The 22,302-nt window shown below is 35.7% G+C and overlaps 1 protein-coding gene across 2 annotated transcripts in view; it reads left to right on the plus strand.

Annotated features, from left to right (window-relative positions):
* SIK2 (salt inducible kinase 2) overlaps window positions 1–22,302 on the plus strand; it is a 126,190-nt gene that overhangs the window by 4,136 nt on the left and 99,752 nt on the right. For both annotated transcript variants that reach the window (XM_035008908.1, XM_035008906.1), the window contains exons 2-3: window positions 15,099–15,215; window positions 18,319–18,382. In XM_035008908.1, coding sequence (XP_034864799.1) covers window positions 15,099–15,215; window positions 18,319–18,382 — 181 coding nt within the window. The remainder of the gene's footprint in view (window positions 1–15,098; window positions 15,216–18,318; window positions 18,383–22,302) is intronic.

Consider the following 22,302-nt stretch of genomic DNA (forward strand, 5'->3'; position numbering starts at 1 on the left):
AGAGCGTATAAATGTGTGGTCCATAGAATCTTAAAGCTGTTTCACAGAGGTTCTGAAAATTATTAAAAGGGCATGTTGGTGTTGGGCTACTTCGTTATCCTTAAGAGAACCTGGAATGCAAAATTGATAGCAAGGACATTCTGAAGACTGCCTTTGTTCACTGAAAAGCTTTCTGTGTGCATTTTGGGGTTTTTAGGTTTAGGCATAATTCTTTACTACCTTAATGTAGGTATTTTTTAAAGCTTTCCAAATAGTTAAAGTATCAAAATTGCATTTTTAGAGTGAGGATACAAACAAAAAGAATCTCATATTCTGATTAGTGTTTCTTGAAGAGAACTTACTTTTTTTTTTTTTTTTTAAGATTTTATTTATTCATTTGACAGAGAGAGACACAGCGAGAGAGGGAACACAAGCAGGGGGAGTGGGAGAGGGAGAAGCAGGCTTCCCGCCGAGCAGGGAGCCCGACGCGGGGCTCGATCCCAGGACCCTGGGATCATGACCCGATCCAAAGGCAGACGCTTAACGACTGAGCCACCCAGGCGCCCCGAGAACTTATTTTTTTAATACATTTGAATTTTATATTTTGCTTTCAAGTTTTAGGACTCCTCTCAGTAGTCTTGTATTCATCTTGTGCTCTGAAATAGTCCATATTTCAAGAAGCAGCTGTACTATGTACAACAGAAGGACGGGTTATCAGATAACTTAATCACTATCATTTGTATCTGGGCCTATGTATGGTCTTTATAGTGTGTTGAAATGAAAACTATATTTGTCATGGAATATATGTGCTATATTAGAAACTGTTCTCTAGTTTCTTGGCACCCCAGACAAATAATATTTGACAAATTACTCTGCTAAATATTGCTCAAAGTGATCTGTTCTTTTTGAGTGGTTGGGGACAAACATCCAAAATAAAAGTTGTGTAAATTTTTATTTTCTGTAGAAATTTTTAACTTTAACAGAGTTTAATGCGTTCTGATTTTGAATCCACTGGGAAATTCTCTCTCAGTATCTGGCAATTAAGAAAACATTTATTTGGAAATAACTGAAACTGGCCTCCATTCCTGGATTCATATGATGACATTTGACCTACCGGCCGCTGCTGATGGTAGAGTCAGTTTCCTTGGAGCCAAATGGATTCCAGAAATTCACTAAGATACCATTCTTTCCTATTTAGTGTACCTAGCACCTCTTCTGTCTTCTACCTCCATATTTTTTGAAAAAAGTTTTTAATGTATTTATATGCCTTTATTCAGAACATTTATGGAGATTGCTTTCCCACCCTTCAAGAAAAAATAGCGAGAAATCCCTATATCCAGTTTGAGATTATTAGAAGAATGAAAGACAGTTACATTTGGGGATTTCATCAGAAGCTCCTCATTTAGAAAACATTTTTAAAATACTTTAAATAGTTAAAGTGATAAATCTTGGATGAATTAGACTGAAAAATGCTAAAATTTGTTTCAAGTTTTTCTCTAAGATAAACATAGTATTTGTTTTTTTCCCCATTACAAAAGTATGCATGTTCATTGTAGATATTGTTGAAAAAGTCAAGAAAATAAACATTCTTAATGCCACCATTCAGACCAAGAGATCACCACTATTAATATTTGATTCATATCCTCTTCATTATTCACATATATTTTATATGTTAGTAATGAAAATTGATGTCATCTATATTTTTTTTATTTAATGTGTTAACATTTCCCCAAGGTAAAGTCTAAAGCATCGTTAAATAGCGTTCTTACATATGATTGTATTTTATTTCATCAATTTCCTATTACTGAACATTTAGACTGTTTCTCTCTTTGCTGTTTCTCTAAGGTCATGTTTCAGAGGGCATTCCTATATATATACATATATGTGTATATATGTATATATATCTTTGTGCGCTTAACTGATTATTCCCTCAGGGTAATCCCATGGCAGTGAAATTCTTGGGTCAAGGAATATGTCCTTACATCTACATCTTATGGCATGAGATGCCAAATTATCCTCTAGAAAAGTCACACCTGTTAATTTTCACCAGGAAGAAAGCATTTGCCAGGACTATTATTTTTTAAATCTTTCCCAGTTGATAGAGAATAATATTTTTTTATTTTAATTAACATTTCTGATTTAACATTTTTCCTTTGAGTGCCTGGTTTTATAAGATGGACTGTTTGTTATTTCTTTTGTGAATTGTTTTTTGTCCTTTGGATAATTTTTTGTTTTTTGGGGGGTTTTTTGTTTGTTTTAAGATTTTATTTATTTGAGAGAGAGGGAGCACGATCCAGGGGAGGGCCAGAGAAGCAGACTCCCCACCGAGCAGGGAGCCTAATGCGGGACTTGATCCCAGGACTCTGGGATCATGACCTGAGCCGAAAGCAACCACTTAACAGACTGAGCCACCCAGGTACCCTTGGCCCATTTTTAAAATTGAGTTGTCATTTTTGATGATTTGTTTAAATAATTTTTAAGATAGAATATTTTTTAATCGTTTCTTTTATAGTCTTAATCCTTGGTTCAATTTCTATGGATCTAAAAATGTAATGACATTTACCTTCTCTAGTCTGTTTTCCTTATTCACCATTGGAAAAGAGAAATTAAATCTTCATGAGGATTTATTGCATTATATAAATTCCTACCTTTTTAAAAGTCAGTTTTAGGGTGCCTGGGTGGCTCAGTCAATTAAGTGTCCACCTCTTGACTTTAGCTCAGGTCATGATCTCAGGGTCCTGAGTTCCATCTTGAGTTGGTCTCTATGCTCAGCAGGGAGTGGGCTGAAGATTCTCTTTCCCTCCCCCTCTCCTCTCCCTCGCTTGTGCTCTCTTTGTCTCTCTCTCACTCAGGTAAATAAATAAAATCTTTTTAAAAAATAAAAAATAAAAGTCAATTTTAATCTGGAAAAAAATTATAGTTTATTTATACTTAAAAGATAACTAGAGAACTCCATGTTTTACTTTTGACTTTTACTGCTTTCAGAAACCCTTTCTTTGTAGGACCACTCAGTCACATTGACTTGTTGGTCAAATGTTCTGATTCCACCCATGATTTGATGTATGAGCTTGTAAAGTACATGTAATGTTTAATCTTGAAGATCTAATTGTATGGTAAGAATAATGCTCTTTGGTACTTCAGAGTGGTAAATAGCGCTGAAGCAAATATTACCTGAGACAGCAAGCATGTGTTAATCCCTTCTGATTTGTTACTAGAAGTACTGCTCTTGTTGTGTAACTTTCTTATAAAGTCCCCCAAGCTACTTTTATAGTGTGGTTTCTTTAAGTGCATGGGATGAATATTTCTTTAATGAGAAGTGAAAAGCAATTTTTGTTAAAGACAGGATAACATTACCATTAAATTGCATTTTGAAAAGTGAAAAAAAAATCTTTCATCCATCAGCTTAACACTATTTCATTTCTGCTCATACATTTAATCCCTTGTCTTCTGTACAGATTTGTATTTATATGTTCTTTTGTATGTATTATTTTTTACTTTGTTGGAAACATTTCTCTGTATGTAGTCTTCATTAATATTTACATTTTAGCAAATAATATAGCCATTTTATAGAGAATTTAGAAAATAAAATGAAAATGACTAAAATTTCACAGATGGAAAAGTTAGCATATTTGATAAATATAATAACTTCATTTCATTTTTTGTTTTTCCTATTAGAAAAGTAATCCATGTTCACTGAAGAAAAATTGCACAGAAAAGTATAAAGCAGAAAAATAGTCCACAATTTTTTTCACCCACTAATAACATTTTTGTCATAGTTATATCTAGTTTTTCCTGGTCTTTTTCTGTACATACCTTGTGTTGAGACTGCGCTCAAATACTGATTTTTTAATTTAATATTATAGTCTAAGCAATCCTTTATATTAAGAAAAACTATTTAATAGCTGTATAACCATAACATAAGCTTACTGTAATTCACATAATTATTTCCTACTTACTGTTTCTATTTTTATATTACAAATAATATTCACTGAATATATTTACAAATAAGTCTTTACCATCGTTTCAGGTTATTTCCTTCAAATAATTTCTCAGAAGTGGAATCCTTAGGCTAAATGGGATGGGTGATTTTTTTCTTTATTGAAATATAATTAACATACAGTGTTCTATTACTTTAAGGTGTACGACATATTCAACAATTACTATACATTACTATACATTGCTCAGTGCTCATCACAGTAAGTGTACTCTATTTAATTTTTTTGAGTATAGTTGATACACAATTCTACATTATTTTCAAGTGTACAACTTAGTGAATTGGCAAGTTTATACATTATGCTACATTTACCGTAAGTATAGCCATCATCTGCCTGTTATATTGTCCCATTATGTTGCTATTACTGTATCATTGACTGTATTTGTTATACTGTGGCTTTTATTCCTGTGACTTATTCCATAGCTGGAAGCCTGTATCTCCCTCTCCCTTCACCCATTTTGCCCAATGCCCCACCTTCTCCTCTGGCAACCATCAATTTGTTCTCTGTATTTACAGGTCTGATTCTGCTTTTTGTTGTTTATTCATTTGTTTTTGTGTATTTTTTTCAGATTCCACTTATGAATGGAGTCATATGATATTTGTCTTTCTCAGTTTGACTTATTTCCCTTAGCATAGTATCATCCTCTAGGTCCAACCAAGTCTGAAATGGCATGAGCTCATCTTTTTTTATGGCTACATAATATTCCAGCATGTGTGTGTCTCTGTGTGTGTGTGTCTGTGTGTGTGTGTCTGTGTGTGTGTGTCTGTGTACTGATGGACATTTAGGTTGCTTCCATATTTTGGCTTTTGTAAATAATGCTGTAATAAACATATGGCTGCATATATGTTTTTTTCAAATTAGTGTTTTTATTTTCTTTGGGTAAATACCCATTAGTGAAATTAATGGATCATATAGTATTTTATTTTTAATTTTTGAGGAACCTCTATACTGTTTTCCACAGTGGCCTTGCCGATTTATATTCCCACCAACAGTGCATGAAGGTCTCTTTCTCTCCAGATCCTCACCAACACTTGTTACTTGTCTTTTTGATTTTACCTCTTCCAACTAGTGTAAGGTGATAACTCATTGTGATTTTGATTTGCATTTCCCTGATGTTGAGTGATGTTGAGCATCTTTTCATGTGTCTGTTGGCCATCTGGATGTCATCTTTGGAAGAATGTCTATTCAAGTCCTCTGCCCATTTTTTAATTGTTTTGTTGTTGTTGTTGAGTTGTATGAGTTTTTAAAATATATTTTGGATTTTACCCCCTTAACAGATACATCATGTGCAAATATCTTCTCCCATTCAGTAGGTTGTCTATTTGGTTTTACTGTTGGTTTCCTTTGCTGTGCAAAAGTTTTTATTTGGTTTAGTACTAATAGTTTATTTTTGCTTTTGTTTCCCTTACCAAAGGAGAACTATCTAGAAAAATGTTGCTATGGCCAATTTCAGAGAAATTACTGCCTGTGCTCTCTTCTGGTTTTTTATGGTTTCAGGTCTCACATTTAGGTCTTTCATCCATTTTGAGGGGTTTTTTGGGGGGGGTGTATGGTGTTAGAAAGTGATCCAGTTTCAGTCTTTTGCACGTAGCTGTCCAGTTTTCCCAGCATTTGTTGAAAAGACTGTCTTTTCACCATTGTATATTCTTGCCTCCTTTGTTGTAGAGTAGTTGACCTTAAGCATGGGTTTATTTCTAGGCTCTCTGTTAAGTTCTGTTGATCTGTGTGTCCGTTTTTGTGCCAGTACCGTACTGTTTTGATTACTACAGCTTTTGTAGTATATCTTGAAATTGGGATTGTGATACCTCCAGCTCTGTTTTTCTTTTTCAAGATTGCTTTGACTATTGTGTAAGATTGATGAATCACTGACCTGTACCCCTGAAACAAAGAATACATTATATGTTAATAAAAATTGAGAAAAAAAAAAAGATTGCTTTGACTTTTTGGGGTCTTATATGGTTCTATACAAATTATAGTCTTTTTTGTTCTAGTTCTGTGAAAAATATTACTGGTATTTTGATAGGGATAGCATTAAATCTGTAGATTGCTTTGGGTAGTGTAGTGTAGACATTTTAACAACATTGATTCTTCAATCTGTGAGCATGGAATATCTTTCCATTTGTTTATATTGTCTTCAGTTTTTCATGGGTGTTTTATAGTTTTGGGAGTACAGGTCTTTCACCTCCATGGTTAAGTTTATTCCTAGGTAGCTTATTCTTTTTGATACAGTTGTAAGTGGGATTGTTTTCCTAATTTCTGCTTCTATTTCATTATTAGTGTATAGAAATGCATTAGATTTCTGCATATTAATTTCATATCCTATGACTTTACTGAACTTTACTGAATTTTTTTTAGTGAAGTCTTTAGAGTTTTCTGTATAATGTATGTCATGTACAAATAGTAAAGTTTTACTTCTTACCAGTTTGGATGCCTTTTATTTTGTGTCTGATTGCTGTGGCTAGGACTTCCAGTACTGTGTTGAATAAAAGTGGTGAGAGTGGACATGCTTGTCCTGTTCCTGATCTTAGAAGAAGAGCTCCTGGTTTTTCATCATTGGGTATGATGTTAGCTGTGGGTTTGTCATATATGGCCTTTAATATGTTGAAGTAGTTCTCTCTAAACCTGTTTTGTTGCGAGTTTTTATCATGAATGGATGTTATACTTTGCCAGATGCTTTTTCTGCATCTATTGAGATGATGATATGGTTTTTATCCATTCTCTTGTTAATGCAATGTATCATGTTGATTGATGAATATTGAACCACCTTTGCATCCCTAGAATAAATCCCAGTTAATTATGGTGAATAATTTTTTAATGTATTGTTTAATTTGATTTGCTTATATTTCATTGAATATTTTTACATCTGTGTTCAGCAGAGATATTGGCCTGTAGTTTTTGTAGGCTGTTTTTCGTTTGTTTTGTTTTGTTTTGTTTTGTAGTGTCTTTATCTGGTATTGGTATCAGGGTAATGCTGCCTCTTAGAATGAATTTGGAAGTTTTCCTTCCTATTCTATTTTTTTGGAATAGTTTGAGAAATAATAAGTATTAACTCTTTACATGTTTGGTAGAATTTACCTGTGAAGCCATCTGGTCCTGGACTTTTGTTTGTTGGGAGTCTTGTTTTTTGTTTTTTGGTTTTTTTTACTGATTGAATTTCATTGCTAGTAATCAGTCTATTAAACATTCTCTTTCTTCTTGATTCAGTTTTGGAAGGTTATATGTTTCTAGGAATTTATCCATTTCTTCTAGATTATCTAATTTGTTGGCAAAAATTTTTTTATAATCTCTTATAATTCTTTGTATTTCTCTGGTGATGGTTGTTATTTCTCCTCCTTCAATTCTGATTTTATTTATTTGAGCTGTCTCTCTCACCTTTTTTTTTCTTAAGTCTGGCTAAGGGTTTATCAGTTTTGTTGATCTTTTCAAAGAACCAGCTCCTGGTTTCATTTATCCTTTCTATTGTTTTTATAGTCCTTGTTTCATTTATTTATGCTCTAATCTTTATTATTATTATTATTATTATTATTATTATTACTACTACTTTGGCTTTGGGCTTTGTGCCTTTTCTAGCTCCTTTAGGTATAAGGTTAGGTTGTTTGAGATTTTTCTTGCCTCTTGAGGTAGGCCTGTATTGCTATAGTCTTCCCTCTTAGGACAGCTTTTCCTGCATCTGAAAGATTTCAGACCATTGTGTTTTCATTTTCATTTGTCTCCATATATTTTTTGATTTCCTCTTTGATGTGTTGTTGGACCCATTTATTGTTATCAGTAGCAATTTATTTAGCCTCCATGTATTTGTGTTCTTTCCAGATTTTTTCCTGTGTGTGATTTCTAGTTTCATACCGATGTGGTTGGAAAAGATGCATGATATGATTTCAGTCTTTTTTAATTTGTTGAGACTTATTTTGTGGCTCAACATGTGATCTGTTCTGGAGAATGTTCCATGTGAAATTGAAAAAAAATGTGTATTCCACTGTTTTTAGATGACATGTTCTGAATGTATCTGTTAGATCCATCTGGTCCAATGTGTCATTTAAAGCCGCTGTTTCCTTGTTGAATTTCTGTTTGGATAATCTATCCATTGATGTGTGTCTTAAAGTCTCTTACTATTATTGTATTACTATTGATTTCTTTATGTCTGTTAATAGTTGCTTTATGTATTTGGCTGCTGCCATATTTGATGCATAAATATTTACTATTGTATCTTATTGTTGGATTGTTCCCTTTATGATTATGTAGTGTCCTTCTTTGTCTCTTGTTAATCTGTATTGTAAAGTCTGTTTTGTCCAATGTAAGTATTGCTACCCCAGCTCTCTTTTTGCTTCTCTTTGCATGTTAAATGTTTTTTCCATCCCTTCACTTTCAATCTGAATGTGTTTTTAGGTCCAAAGGGAGTCCCTGGTAAGCAGCATATAGATGGGTCTTGCTTTTTTATCCTTTCAGTCACCCTGTGCCTTTTGATTGGGATAATAGTCTGTTTACATTTAAAGTAATTATCAATAGGTAGATACTTATTGCCCTTTGTTACTGTTTTACAGTTGTTTTTCTTAGTTCTCTGTTCCTTTCTTCTTGTCTTGCTTTCTTCCCTGTGGTTTCTTTAGTATTATGCTTGGATTCCTTTCTCATTATATTTTATGTATCCGTTATAGGTTTTTGATTTATGGTTACCATTAGATTCATATATAACATCTTATGCATATAGCAGTCTATATTAAGTTGATGGTTGCTTAACTTTGAACCCATTCTAAAAGCACTAAATTTTTACTCTCTACCCACCCCACACACATTTTATGTATGTGATGGCCTACTTTACGTCCTTCTATTTTGTGAATCCCTTGACTGATTTTTCTGCCAGTCTTTGGGTTGTTTTCAGAGTTAGTTGCACTGATGTGGCTGTTATCTTGGTGTATACATGGGACAAGGTAAGCTCAGGATACTTCTACTCTACCATCTTCCCAGAACTCCCTCAGGATGGATGACTATTTTTTAGCCTAATTTTTTTTTTTGAGATTTTTATTTTTAAATAATTTCTACACCCAATGTGGGGCTCAAACTCACAATCCCGAGATCAGGAGTCACATGCTTTACCGACCTGAGTCAGCCGGGGACCCCAGGATGGATGATTTTTAAGGTTCTTGATAAAAATTGCCAAAATACCTTTCAGAAAAATTATAACCTATTTTATAGTCATACCAGCAATATATAAAAGTGGCCATCTTGTTGAACCTTAGCCCACAAGGGTGTTTATCTTTTACTCTTTGTAAATATAAGAGGAAAGGGTATTTCTTGATAAATCTACATAATATTATATTATTTTATTATTTTTAATTCACTTTTTCCTATTTCTGAGGTTGAATATTCACTGTTGCTACTTTTACATGAGATTTAGTTTGGTAGCAGTCATTCTAGTTTATGTTTGGCCTCCAAAGTTGTATAGGAAACCTTCCTTTTATCCCCTAGCTGAAGGAATATAAATTTTTCTGTCTCTACATAAACTAACTAAAGGTTTTGTTGTTTTTTTTTTTAAAGATACTGCATGCATATGTAGGAATTGGAGAGTTGAATAATTCAGACGAATAACAGAGAGAAAGGAATCCTTCAATTTTCAGAGTCCCTTGCTTGACTTTGTTGTGACCATGCAGATCTTGTCCTTAGTACTGGTTCATAACTAAGGAAAAAAGGGATGCAGAGAGTAAACTCCCAGAAATCTAAGTTCATAGTTACCTTTAAAATGTTGGAACACAAACCTTTTGTATGTTGGAACTCTCATACACATCAGGAAAATCCCCCAGTGCAGATTTTTCTCGCTGATAAAATTTGTTTTCCAAAATGTGTTCTCTTTGTTCTCACAGATCTATTAACTTCCTTGAAGGTAGGAATCAGATCTTGTTCATTTTTGTATCCTGAGCATAATTCCGGGCACACAACAGGTGCTCAGCAAGGCTCTTTGAAAAAGTAGGAAGATTGAACTTGGAGTTTGAAGGCCTGCGGTTTTTCCCATTAATTCACTTGAGCTGTAGGACCTTTTGTAGATTATGTAACATCTTTGGAACCTCAGTTTCATCAACTCATGGATGCTCTGCTTGTTCCATTTACTTCACAAAGTTGAGAAATGAGATAAAATATGTTAAAGTATCTTGGGAAATTAAAAAGTACTGTGCAGTTGTGAAAGTCATCATCATCATTATATTTCTGGGATGTACTTGGTAATGAGTCCCATTGTTAAGAAATTACCTGGAAGAATATGCCAGAGACTGCTAGCCGAACACCAAAAATCCATTGTTTTCTCTTCTTCCTGGACCTATCACTGGACTGTCTCTGGGCTTCTTGCATTTAGATATGGTTATGTGACTGAGTTCTAACTAATGGAGTGAACAGAAATAATATGTGCCACTTCAGGGCTAGTCTGTAAAAACCTTTTGTGAGGGCTCCTCCCAAGTTTCCTTCTCCTGTCAGGCTGGAAAAGTAGTAAAACGTCCTTAAACCTCATATGCCTGCACGGGGGCATCTTCACCCATCCCATTCTGCTACATGAGCAAAAAATAAACTTCTGTTCTATTTGAATCACTATACATTTTGTAGTCTACTTGTTCATAGCAGTTAGACAAGCCCTATTTTTTTTTTCAAGCTTTAACAATTTATTTTTTATTCTTTTTTTATTATTTTCAGAAGTAGAATTTAGTGATTCATTAGTTGCATAGAACACCCAGTGCTCCTTACATCAAGAGCCCTCCCTCCTTAATGCCATCACCACTTATCCCTTCCCCCCACCCATCTCCCCTCCAACAACCCTGTTTCCTAGAGTTCAGTGTCTCTTACAGTTTGCCTCTCTCAGTTTTCATCTTATTTTTCCTTCCCTTCCCCTATGCTTATCTGTTTTATTTCTTAAATTCCACATATCAGTGAAATCATATGGTATTTGTCTTTCTCTGACTGACTTATTTCACTTAAGCTAATACCTTCTAGTTCTATCCATATTGTTGCAAATGGCGAGATTTCATTCTTATTGATGGCTGAGTAATGTTCCTGTGTGTGTGTGTGTGTGTGTGTACACACACCACATCTTTAGCCATTCATCTGTTGATGGACATCTGGGCTCTTTTCTTAGTTTGGCTGTTGTGGACATTGCTGCTATAAACATTGGGGTATAGCTGCCCCTTCAAATCACTATGTTTGTATCCTTTGGATAAATACCTAGTAGTGCAAATGCTGGGTCATAAGGTAGCTCTATTTGTAACTTTTTGAGGAACCTCCGTACTGTTTTCCAGAGTGGCTGCACCAGTGTAAGAGGGTTTCCCTTTCTCTACATCCTTGCCAACAACATTTGTTGTTTCCTGAGTTGTTAATTTTAGCCATTTTGACAGGTGTGAGGTGGTATCTCATGATGGTTTTGATTTGTATTTCCCTGATGCCAAGTGATGTTGAGCATTTTTTCATGTGTCTCTTGGCCCATTTATATGTCTTTGGAGAAATGGCTGTTCGTGTCTTCTGCCCATTTCTTGCCTGGATTTTTTGTTCTTTAGGTGTTGAGTTTGATAGATTACAGATTTTGGACTAACCCTTTATCTGATAAGACATTTGCAAATATCTTCTCCCATTCCGTAGGTTGCCTGTTAGTTTTGTTGATGGTTTCCTTGCTGTGCAAAAGCTTTTTATCTTGATGAAGTCCCAATAGTTCATTTTTTGCTTTTGTTTCCCTTGCCTTTGGAGACATGTCTAGCAAGAAATTGCTGCGGCCGAGGTCAAAAAGGTTGCTGCCTGTGTTCTTCTCTACGATTTCATGGATTCCTGTCTCACATTTAGGTCTTTCATCCATTTTGAATTTATTTTTGTGTGTGGTGTAAGAAAGTGGTCCAGTTTCATTCTCCTGCATGTACTGTCCAGTTTTCCCAGCACCATTTCTTGAAAAGACTGTTTTTTCCATTGGATATTCTTTCCTGCTTTGTCGAAGATTAGTTGATCAGAGAATTGAGGGTCCAGTTCTGGGCTCTCTATTCTGTTCCATTGATCTATGTGTCTGTTTTTGTGCCAGTACCATACTGTCTTGATGAGTACAGCTTTGTAATACAGTTTGAAGTCCGAAATTGTGATGCTTCTAGCTTTGGTTTTCTTTTTCAACGTTACTTTGGCTATTCGGGGTCTTTTCTCATTCCATACAAATTTTAGGATTGTTTGCTCCAGCTCTGTGAAAAATGTTAATGGTATTTTGATGAACATGGATGCAAAAATTCTCACCAAGATACTAGCTAATAGGATCCAACAGTACATTAAAAGGATTATTCACCACCACCAAGTGGGATTTATTCCTGGGCTGCAAGGGTGGTTCCACATCTGCAAATCAGGCAATGTGATACATCCACATTAATAAAAGCCCTAACTATTAAAAGGAGCATGCTAACACATGCTCTGCTTTTTATTTAGTGCTTTACTTTTTCATAATCCTTACAAGCCTTACAAGCAAGGGATAACAGGGTAAAGATAGAAGTAGGTACATGTGTGGTTCATATATTTATAAGATAAAACTGAAGAGAATTCGATTTTGTCATTGGAGAATTTTTTGGTTGAGAAAAGTTGAATAATGAGATTTATGAGTTACTAAGGTTTATTTAGATAATTTATGTATTTTTCAGTTTTTCATTGTTTGAGGCCAGGGTTTTAAAAAAGAGTATGAGGTATCTCTTGGTAATACCTTGCTTTAATTGGAATTTAGTGTCTAAAGTTTTTCTTTAACATTATAGTGTTAAAGATATGATAATCAAGATATTCTTTTTATTAACAGGTTCTGACCCATTTCATTATAAAAGTTTTTTTTGGTGAGGGGGATATCTAGACATGCTCCAGCAATTGGAGGGCAAGACATTTTCTTCAAAATAAGCATGTCTGTGAAACTCCATATTACCTTCCTAAGGAATATTGGGGAAATTAAAGTATACACTTATCCTTTTATCTGGTAGCTTTTACCTAAAGTAACTAATAAACTATATCATAAAATTGAGGAGGAGGGGGTTGCTTTAAATCTGTTTAAATTTAGGGATGCCTGGGTGGCTCAGTTGGTTAAGCAGCTGCCTTTGGCTCAGGTCATGATCCCAGGATCCTGGGTTTGAGTCCCACATCGGGCTCCCTGCTCAGCAGGGAGCCTGCTTTTCCCTCTGCCTGCCACTCCTCCTGCTTGTGCTCTCTCTCTCTCTCTCTGACAAATAAATAAAATCTTTTTTAAAAATCTATTTAAATTTAAATAAATATTGGGGTGGTCCAATAATGTCCTTAATATCAAGTACAATATTGATTAGTGTCCTTATCTAGCAAAGTTTAGCACCCTTTACTTTCTAGGATATTTTGATTATGGAAATAATACACCACCAAACATAATGAAAATATCACAAAACCTATGCACTTTACTGTCTAGAGAAGGAACTACCCCCCTTTCTTCTTAGGTAGTAAATTTAATTTTATACATTATATTTAGTAATCTGATTTCCCCTGGGAACTTGAGTTCTTCTCTGGGTTACAATTAATTCAAATCAGGAAATAAGCTGTGGATAACAAATTAGAAATAGATATTGGTAAGAAATAAACCTTATAGTAGAGCTTTAAGAGGTAACAGCAAAGGACAAAGCAGCCATAGGAGAGAAGAAAAAACTATATAAACAGGAGCCTGAAGAAATTAAGTGAATTGACAAGCTGAGTCCTGTATCCTTGGATACCTTTTAGAAGTATTGAACTATTATATATAGCACATACAATAATTGGTAATAATTATCTTGAAACAACATAAAACTGAGTTATGTTCAGAATACTTTTTGGTAGACTGTGAAGTACATTTTAGAGTTTCTTCAGAACTTGTTATAATCAAGTTTGAGTGGTTCCCAGTGATCTGAAAATTTTAGTTAAATCAGAAGGACTTATTTCCTAACCAAATAGCTACAGCTTCTAAAAAAATAAGTTCTTTTTTGATTGCATAGAAAAAGCTACATGATTCTTAACTACCTAGTTATTCACCTTCAAATGCAGTTCCTTCAAATTGTTAACCTTGGAGTGGTTTGGGTTCCTATCTAGTTATGATAGGAAGAGGCCACATTCTTAAAAATCAGATTCTTTTAAGGAGGTCAAAAGCTAGTGTAGTTACTAACAGATGAGTTTTTGCACTTTGATTTTTAACATAAAGTTTAGGGGCACCTGGGTGACTCAGTCGGTTAAGCGTCTCCCTCTGGCTCAGGTCATGATCCCAGGGTTCTGGGGTTGAGCCCCACGTTGGGCTCCCTGCTCAGTGGGGATCGTGCTTCTCCCTCTCCCTTTGCCCCTCCTCCCATTTGTGTGTGCGTGCTCTCTCTCAATAAATAAGTAAATTAAAACTTTTAAAAAATAAAGTTTAATCCAGCTGGTATCTTTCATATAAATAGATTTTAACACTTTATATTTAGCCTCCCTACCTCCCCCAGAAAGCTATATCTATATTCTTTGGAATCTATCACTTGCTTTTCTAGAAAAGCTATATTTCAGTACAGCAGAACCTGCCTTCTACTTGGCTGATCATTTATTTACAGGTACTTTGCAACAGGCTGATAACTGGTTGAAGCTGATGAGCTTTTATTTCTTCAGTTGTTTTTTTTTTTAAGATTTTATTTATTCATTTGAGACACAGAGATACAGAGAGAGAGAGAGAGAAAGCATGAGCAGGGAGAGAGGCAGAGGGAGAGGGAGAAGCAGGCTCCTCTCTGAGCCAGGAGCCCAATGTGGGGCTCGATCCCAGGACCCTGGGATCATGACCTGAGCTGAAGGCAGATGCTTAACCATCTGAGCCACCCAGGCGCCCCTATTTCTTCAGTTTATAAGTGGAGTAAAACATTACAGTTATATTAAAAGAGAAATAATGTTTTATTAAAATAACTCTGCAGGGTTCTTCTTAGCACACTGAAGATAACTCCTAAACAAAATCACCACAGTGCGTCACGTGGTAGATGTTTAAGAAATAACTTGTTGAATGAATGAGCATTGAATTTCAAGTATTTTTGTTGTCCTAGGAACTTACAGGCAAAGTATCAGGTGCCCTATATTCAAAAGATTCTTAACTGGAAAATGTTAACCATCATATACTAATTGTATTTATTTGTGTCCGGGACACAGGTGGCGATAAAAATAATAGATAAATCTCAGCTGGATGCAGTGAACCTTGAGAAAATCTACCGAGAAGTACAAATAATGAAAATGTTAGACCACCCTCACATCATCAAACTTTATCAGGTAGGATGTAACCTTATTCCTCTCCATGCTTCTCACATCCTGTTTTCTCTTTTGTATCATCTTTCTCTTTTATGTTATTTTTTTAGTCCATAAAAAAAGGAATAATTATATGGGTTTTAAACTGAGTACCCATTTTCTATATTTAAGTAAAAATTAGGAAATAAAAAACTAGTAGCTTAATTTTAAGTTCTCTCTCACACTGTAAGTTATTTAATTAAAAAGTTTGTAGTTGTGTATTTATGATACTCAAGCCTGTTGACTTTCAGTGGTGGTACCATAAATGAGGATATGGCAGTTTTGCTTAATTAAAAAAATACACTGTTAATGTTTTATGAAATACAAAGGTTAAAATAGTATATTACTTAGTGGCATACTTGGTAATACTTAGAGCCAAACCTTATATTTTGTTTGGGTTATTTTGTCAGATAAAGGAGTCATTTTTTAAAAAATTAACTTTACTGAGATATAATTTTTATAAAATAAATTGTACCCATTTCAAGTGTAAACTATATTTTTTAAAAGGAAGATATTCTCTGGGGTGCCTGGGTAGCTCAGTCGGTTAAGTGTCTTACTCTTGGTTTCAGCTCAGGTCTTGATCTTCGGGGTTGTGGGATCCAGCTCCGTGGCCAGCTCAGTGCAGAGTCTGCTTGGGATTCTCTCGCCCTCTCCCTTTACCCCTCCCCCCACCCACACATGCGCTCTCTCTCTCTCTAAAATAAATAAATAAACCCTAAAAAAAAAGATCTCTCATCTTAAGGAGTGAGATGGTCTTATTCTGTGGGTCTCTAAATTATGTGCTACATTTAAATGTGTTTAAAATAACTATCAGTTATTTTAACAGTTCCAAAGGATAGCAATTGCTGTCCTTTGGCATACACTTTTGTATTTTTTGTATAGTTTTTTTTTGTATAGTTCAAAAAAAAAAAAAAAATCTCTGATTTTTATTTTTATTTATTTATTTTTTTTTTAAAGATTTTATTTATTTATTTGAGAGAGAGAGTACATGAGAGGGGGGAGGGTCAGAGGGAGAAGCAGACTCCCTGCCGAGCAGGGAGCTGGATGCGGGACTCGATCCAGGGACTCCAGGATCATGACCTGAGCCGAAGGCAGTCGCCCAACCAACTGAGCCACCCAGGCGCCCAAGATCTATGATTTTTAAAGAGTAATTCATATTGAGGAATGATAATGTAATATGAAACTTTTTTAACACTTCATTAATATGTAGAATTTTATACTAGAAAACTATTTTTTTAGAGGGGAGGAGGGTGAGAGAGAGAAAGAAGGCGGGGGGAGAGGGAGAGAGAGAATCTTAAGCAGGCTCCATGCCCAGCACCAATCATGACCTGAGCCAAAATCAAGATTCCAGCACTGAGCCACCCAAGCACCCCTATTGGAAAACTATTTTTAAACTAAAATGTTACAGTATGCTAGCCTATGACTTTAATCTCCATAGTGTGACGCGTAGACCCAGTGGTATGCTGGACTCGGCCTGTACTGGCTTGTAAGAACTGATTGTTAAATTTTCAGATGTTTTGCAAGCCAACTAATAACATGTTAGTAGCTCAAAATCAGCTATGGTGGGAGTATTTACACCATCGAAAGCTGTTTACAAGTTAGGGCCTTTTTTTTTTTTCCCCCACAGAGGGCTATTACTAGCACACTGCTATGTGCACTCACATGGGTTAGCACAAATGTCTCTTGGGCATAATAAGAAAATATTAGAACTTCTATGCTTATTTTTTATATCTACTTGTGTGGATTCTATAATGTATATAATGTGTTTGTACAGTGACATGAGTATGTAATTTGTGCTGCTTCTATTCACATAAACATACGCATGTTTGTGTATATATACATGTACATGAATGTGTAATACACATTTGGCTAAACCACTTGTTACTGATAGAGATTTGCAATTAAAAAGGTGTGGAGACCATTGGAGACCATTAGTATTACCATCAGAGTGAGAGACCACGGTGTGCCACTCAAAACAGTTCTAAAACTGCAGAAGGCTTCTTTGGTGATATTTGTATCAGAGTATTTCTCCTTTTAAGCTTTTTTTTCTTTTCCCTAAAGAGGATACTTATAAGAAACTATCCACATCCTTAGAAGTCTGATGAACCATAAGCCAAACTAAGATTAAAACTACCAGGATTCACAGAATTCCATCTTTATTTGAGCTAAATAAGCAGTTAAATTGACTTACTATTTATCTTATTTAGACTCCAGTTGTACGTAGTTCTTAGTTTTCTGGCCTGATTGGGAATAGTCCTAAACCGACATGTTAGGGCAAAATCAATTTCCAGCCTTTTAGTAGATAACGGTTGAATTTTCATTGTTATCATGTGCCAGTACATAGAAGGATGGTGTTACAGAGAATCTAAAATTCACTCATTTTGTACTTATAAATTCATTTTCTTTTGGTTCAGTATAGGTTGAAATATCCCATTTGTGACACTGACGTGCTTCCTTTCCGAACCTAGAAAAACGAATAAAAATGTATAGCAGTGGAGTTATGAAGAAGCTTTTGAATAGTGATTTCAAAATAACAGTAGTTTGTAACAATATCACAGTACAGTAGGAGGAATATCCTATTGTGCCAGATGATCCAGGCTACAGGCCTGATAAACCGAGCTTTATTTCATTTATCTCTATTATTCTTCATCAAAGTCTACCTATAGCACAGGGCTAAAAAAGTCCATGAGAAGGTGGTAAAAAGTTGATCTTCAAAATTCCTGTTACCTGTATTCGTATTTTTTTAACTTGAATGTACGTAACAATCACATTGTTGTTAAAATAGAAATTCTATGTCAGTAGGTCCGGGGTGGGGCCTGAGATTCTGCATTTCTAACATTTGCCCGCACAGTGCTGCCACGGCTGCCGGTCCATGGACCATGCTTGGAAAAGTGAGCATCTAGACTTCTCACAAATCATTAGCAGAAGGATATTGTCATTCTTGTAAACTTAGCCGCCTTCTGAATTATTCATAAATTTGATACTTTTATTAGTAGTTTTATTTAGTAACTCCATAGAATGTTGAGTTTCAGTAGAATAGAATGGCAATCCTTTCCTGTCAGACTAATACGGAATTTTTTATCAATAGGTAATGGAGACCAAAAATATGTTATACCTTGTGACAGAATATGCCAAAAATGGAGAAATTTTTGGTAAGTATTTCACTAGTCTTTAAATTTGTTTTTAATTTGAAAATGTCACTAATCTTCATGAATGGAGTATTTCCTATTGACTTTCCTGCTTGTTTAAGAGTTGGCAACTTGAACTAGAACTTTTTAAGCATGAGAATATAATAAAATATTCAGTGAAACAAAGATAAGGAATATAATTTATTCTCTTGTATTCATGATGTTTATGTATTAAAGCTATTGCTTAATTCCCTCATCTGTGTGAGAGAGATGGGAGAATTACAGACAGGAAAAAACTTGCAGTCATATTGCAAGGGGGATTTTCTTTCCTTTTATCTTCATTTTGTACCTTTCCTTCCAGGGGAAACATCAGTCGACAAATACTTACTGAGTTCCCAGGCATTGCTGTAGGTTTAGAGGATGTAATGATGACCTGAATAACCTGTTCCCTGCTGCCGTTGTGGCTCATACAGTTTAGTAAGCTACTGACCGTAGCTGTGCGACCCCGGGCAAGTCCCTGCAGCCCTCTGGGACCTAGTTCCTTTATCTCTAGTAAGGAAAGATTTTGATTAATTGGTTTCTGTGATCCATTCTAACCCTTAAAAATATTACAAATATGTTGTTCTAGTTTTCATCTCTTTTATTTTTATTCTTGTAGAGCCAGAACACTAGATAGTCTAACACTTCCGGTTTTTAACCTGCACGTTTAAATCCCGAATGGTTTTTTAACAGCCTTAGTGAGGAATTATCCATATACAGTAAAGTGCACATATTTAATGTGTACAACGTAATACATTTTCACACACACACATGCAGACACACATGAAACCATTACCACAGTCAAGATATCCATAATTTCCAGAAGTTCCTTTGTGCCCCTTTTTATCTCTCTTGCCCCACCTCAGGACCGAGCAACTACTGATCTGTTTTCTGTCACTGTAGATGAGTTTGTGTCTTGTGGAGTTTTATATAAATATGGTCATACAGTATATAATTATTTTATGATTTACCCATTTTGTTGTATCAACATACCATCTTTTTTCACTAAGTAGTTTTATTGTAAATAGCTTTCAATTATATGAATATACCCCAGTTTATCCATTCATGTGTTAATAGATAATTGGGATGGTTTCGGTTTTTGGCTATTACACATGAATTGCTCTGAACACTCACGTACAGGTCTTTAACTTACAGTCTACCTTCAAGTAATTGTTCACCACTTCACATATAGCATGAGTCTTAAAATAATATACCATTATTTTGCCCCTCCTGGCCTTTATGTTCTTGTCATACATTTTACTTATGCCTATTTAATAAAATACAAAATACAGTGTTGTTACTTTTGTTTAAAAAGTCAAAGAGAGTTCGATATTTTTTAAAATCTTACATATTTATTAGTGGAATATCATTGCCGCATCCCTGTATGTAGATGCACATTGGATTTTCTTTGGCATTTCTTGTAAATCAGGTCTGTTGGTGATGAAATCTTTCAGCTTTTGTGTGTCTCAAATCTTTGTTTTTGAGAGATATTTGTACTGGGTATATAATTCTAATGTGGGTTTTTTTCTTTCAGTACTTTAAAGATGTTGCTCCACTGTATTCCCATTTGCATTATTTCTGACAAGAAACCTGCTGTCATCTTTTTCTTTATTCCTCTGTATGTAATTTGGCTCAATTCTGTGGCTGCTTTTATAGTTTTCTGTTTATTACTGGTTTCAACAACTTGGTTATGATATGCCTTTCTGTGGTTTTCTTCATGATTCTGTTCTTACTGGATCTGTGAATGTACAGCTTCCATCAAATCCAGAAAATTCTCAGCCATTATTTTCTTGACCAATTTTTTTGGCCCACCCCTCTCTCCTCTTCTTTAGAGACTCCAATTACACATATATTAGGCTGTTTGAAATAGTTCTACAGCTCACTGATATTTTTTTCCATTTTAAAAAATTCCTTTGTCTCCCTGTATTTCATTTTGGATAGTTGCTATTTGTAGGTCTTCAAGTCCTAGCATCTTCTGCAATGTCCAGTTTGCCATTAATCTCATCCAGTGTACTTCTCAGTCTCAGACCTCGCAGATTTCTGCTCTGTAAACTTGATTAAGGCTTTTTTTTTTTTCTTTTCTGTATCTACTATGTCTTTAGTTAGGTTTTTAAACATCTGGAATACAGTTTTAATAACTTGTAATGTCCACATGTCCTAATACTGGTATAGCACTGTCAGTGCTGAATCAGTTTTGAACTGTTCATGTTTCTACCCAGTTTTGGTCAGATTTTCCTGCTTCTTTTTTTTTAATTTTTTTTTTTTAAGATTTTATTTATTTATTTATTTATTTTTTAAGATTTTATTTATTTTTTTGACAGAGAGAGACATAGCAAGAGCAGAAACACAAGCAGGGGGAGTGGGAGAGGGAGAAGCAGGCTTCCCGCAGAGCAGGGAGCCCGATGTGGGACTCGATCCCAGGGCCCTGGGATCATGACCTGAGCCGAAGGCAGACGTTTAACGACTGAGCCACCCAGGCGCCCCAGATTTTATTTATTTATTTGAGAGAGAGAGAACAAGAGAGAGCACATGAGAAGGGGGAGGGTCAGACGGAGAAGCAGACTCCCCGCCGAGCAGGGAGCCCGATGCGGAACTCGATCCAGGGACTCCAGGATCATGACCTGAGCCGAAGGCAGTCGCTCAACCAACTGAGCCACCCAGGCATCCCTTCCTGCTTCTTTATATGCCTGCTAATCTTTGAGTGGATGTCAGACATTGTTAGTTTTACCTTAGTGGTTGCCACATATTTTTGTATTCCTGTACCTCCTCTTGAGCTTTGATCTGGGACACAGTTAAGTTACTTGGAAACAGTTTATATCATTTAAGTCTTCTTTTTATGATTGGAGCAGTGCTCAGTCTAGGTATCATTATTTCCCACTTTGGAGTACTCTACCCAATGCCCCCATGAAATTGGGGCTTTTTTAGCCTGGTCAGTAGGAATAGGCAGTGATCCTGGTACCAGGCACTGTTTATTCTAATCCTCGTAGATGGTTCTTTTTCTGGCCTCGGATAGTTTTCTCACATACACGTGCCAGTCAGTACTCCCCTGGATGCTCGAGGGGGACCCTCACAGATCAAAGCTTTGCACTGTGTGTACCTCTCTCTTCTTTGCTTGTTCTCCCTAGACTCTCAGCTCTGATTCCTCAACTCAGGGACTCTGCTGGGCTCTGCCTATGTCTCTCTTCCATATCCTGTGGCCTACACCCTTCTCTCAAGGTATTAGTTGAGGGTATTCATGGGTCTCACCTCATTTATTTCCTGCCTCTCAGGGATCACTCTTCTTTTTTGCCTGATGTTCAGTGTGCTATAAACCAATGTCTCATATATTTTTGTCTTTTATTTATTGTGGGGATGGTTTTGGGAGGGTAAACCCAGTCCCTGTTACTCTATCTTGGTTGAAAGCAGAAGTCTCCAATCCTATCAAAATTATCTTTAATTTTGGGGTGCCTGGTGGCTTAGTCAGTTGGGCATCTGCCTTCAGCTCAGGTCATGGTCCCAGGGTCCTGGGATCGAGCTCCGCATCAGGCTCTCTGCATGGCGGGGAGCCTGCTTCTCCCTCTCCTTCTGCCTGCCACTCTGCCTACTTGTGCTCTCTCTGTCAAATAAATAAATAAAATATTTTTTTAAAATTATCTTTAATTTTAGCTGTTTTAAAAGAAAGATTTGGGGATGTCTGGGTGGCTTAGTTGGTTAACTAAGCATCTGCCTTCAGCTCAGGTCATGATTCCAGGGTTCTGGGATCAAGTTCCACATCAGGCTCCTTGCTCAGTGCGAAACCTGCTTCTCCCTCTGCCTGTCCCTCCCCCCACTTGTGTGTGCGTGCTCGCTCTCTCTCTCTGACAAATAAATAAACAAAAATCTTTTTAAAATTTTAAAAAAATATGTATACTTCTGTAGTTTGGAGA

This window comes from Mirounga leonina, unplaced genomic scaffold, assembly GCF_011800145.1.
Source record: "Mirounga leonina isolate KUSES-001 unplaced genomic scaffold, KU_Mleo_1.0 Mir_153, whole genome shotgun sequence".
In the NCBI taxonomy this organism is placed as follows: Eukaryota; Metazoa; Chordata; class Mammalia; order Carnivora; family Phocidae; genus Mirounga; species Mirounga leonina.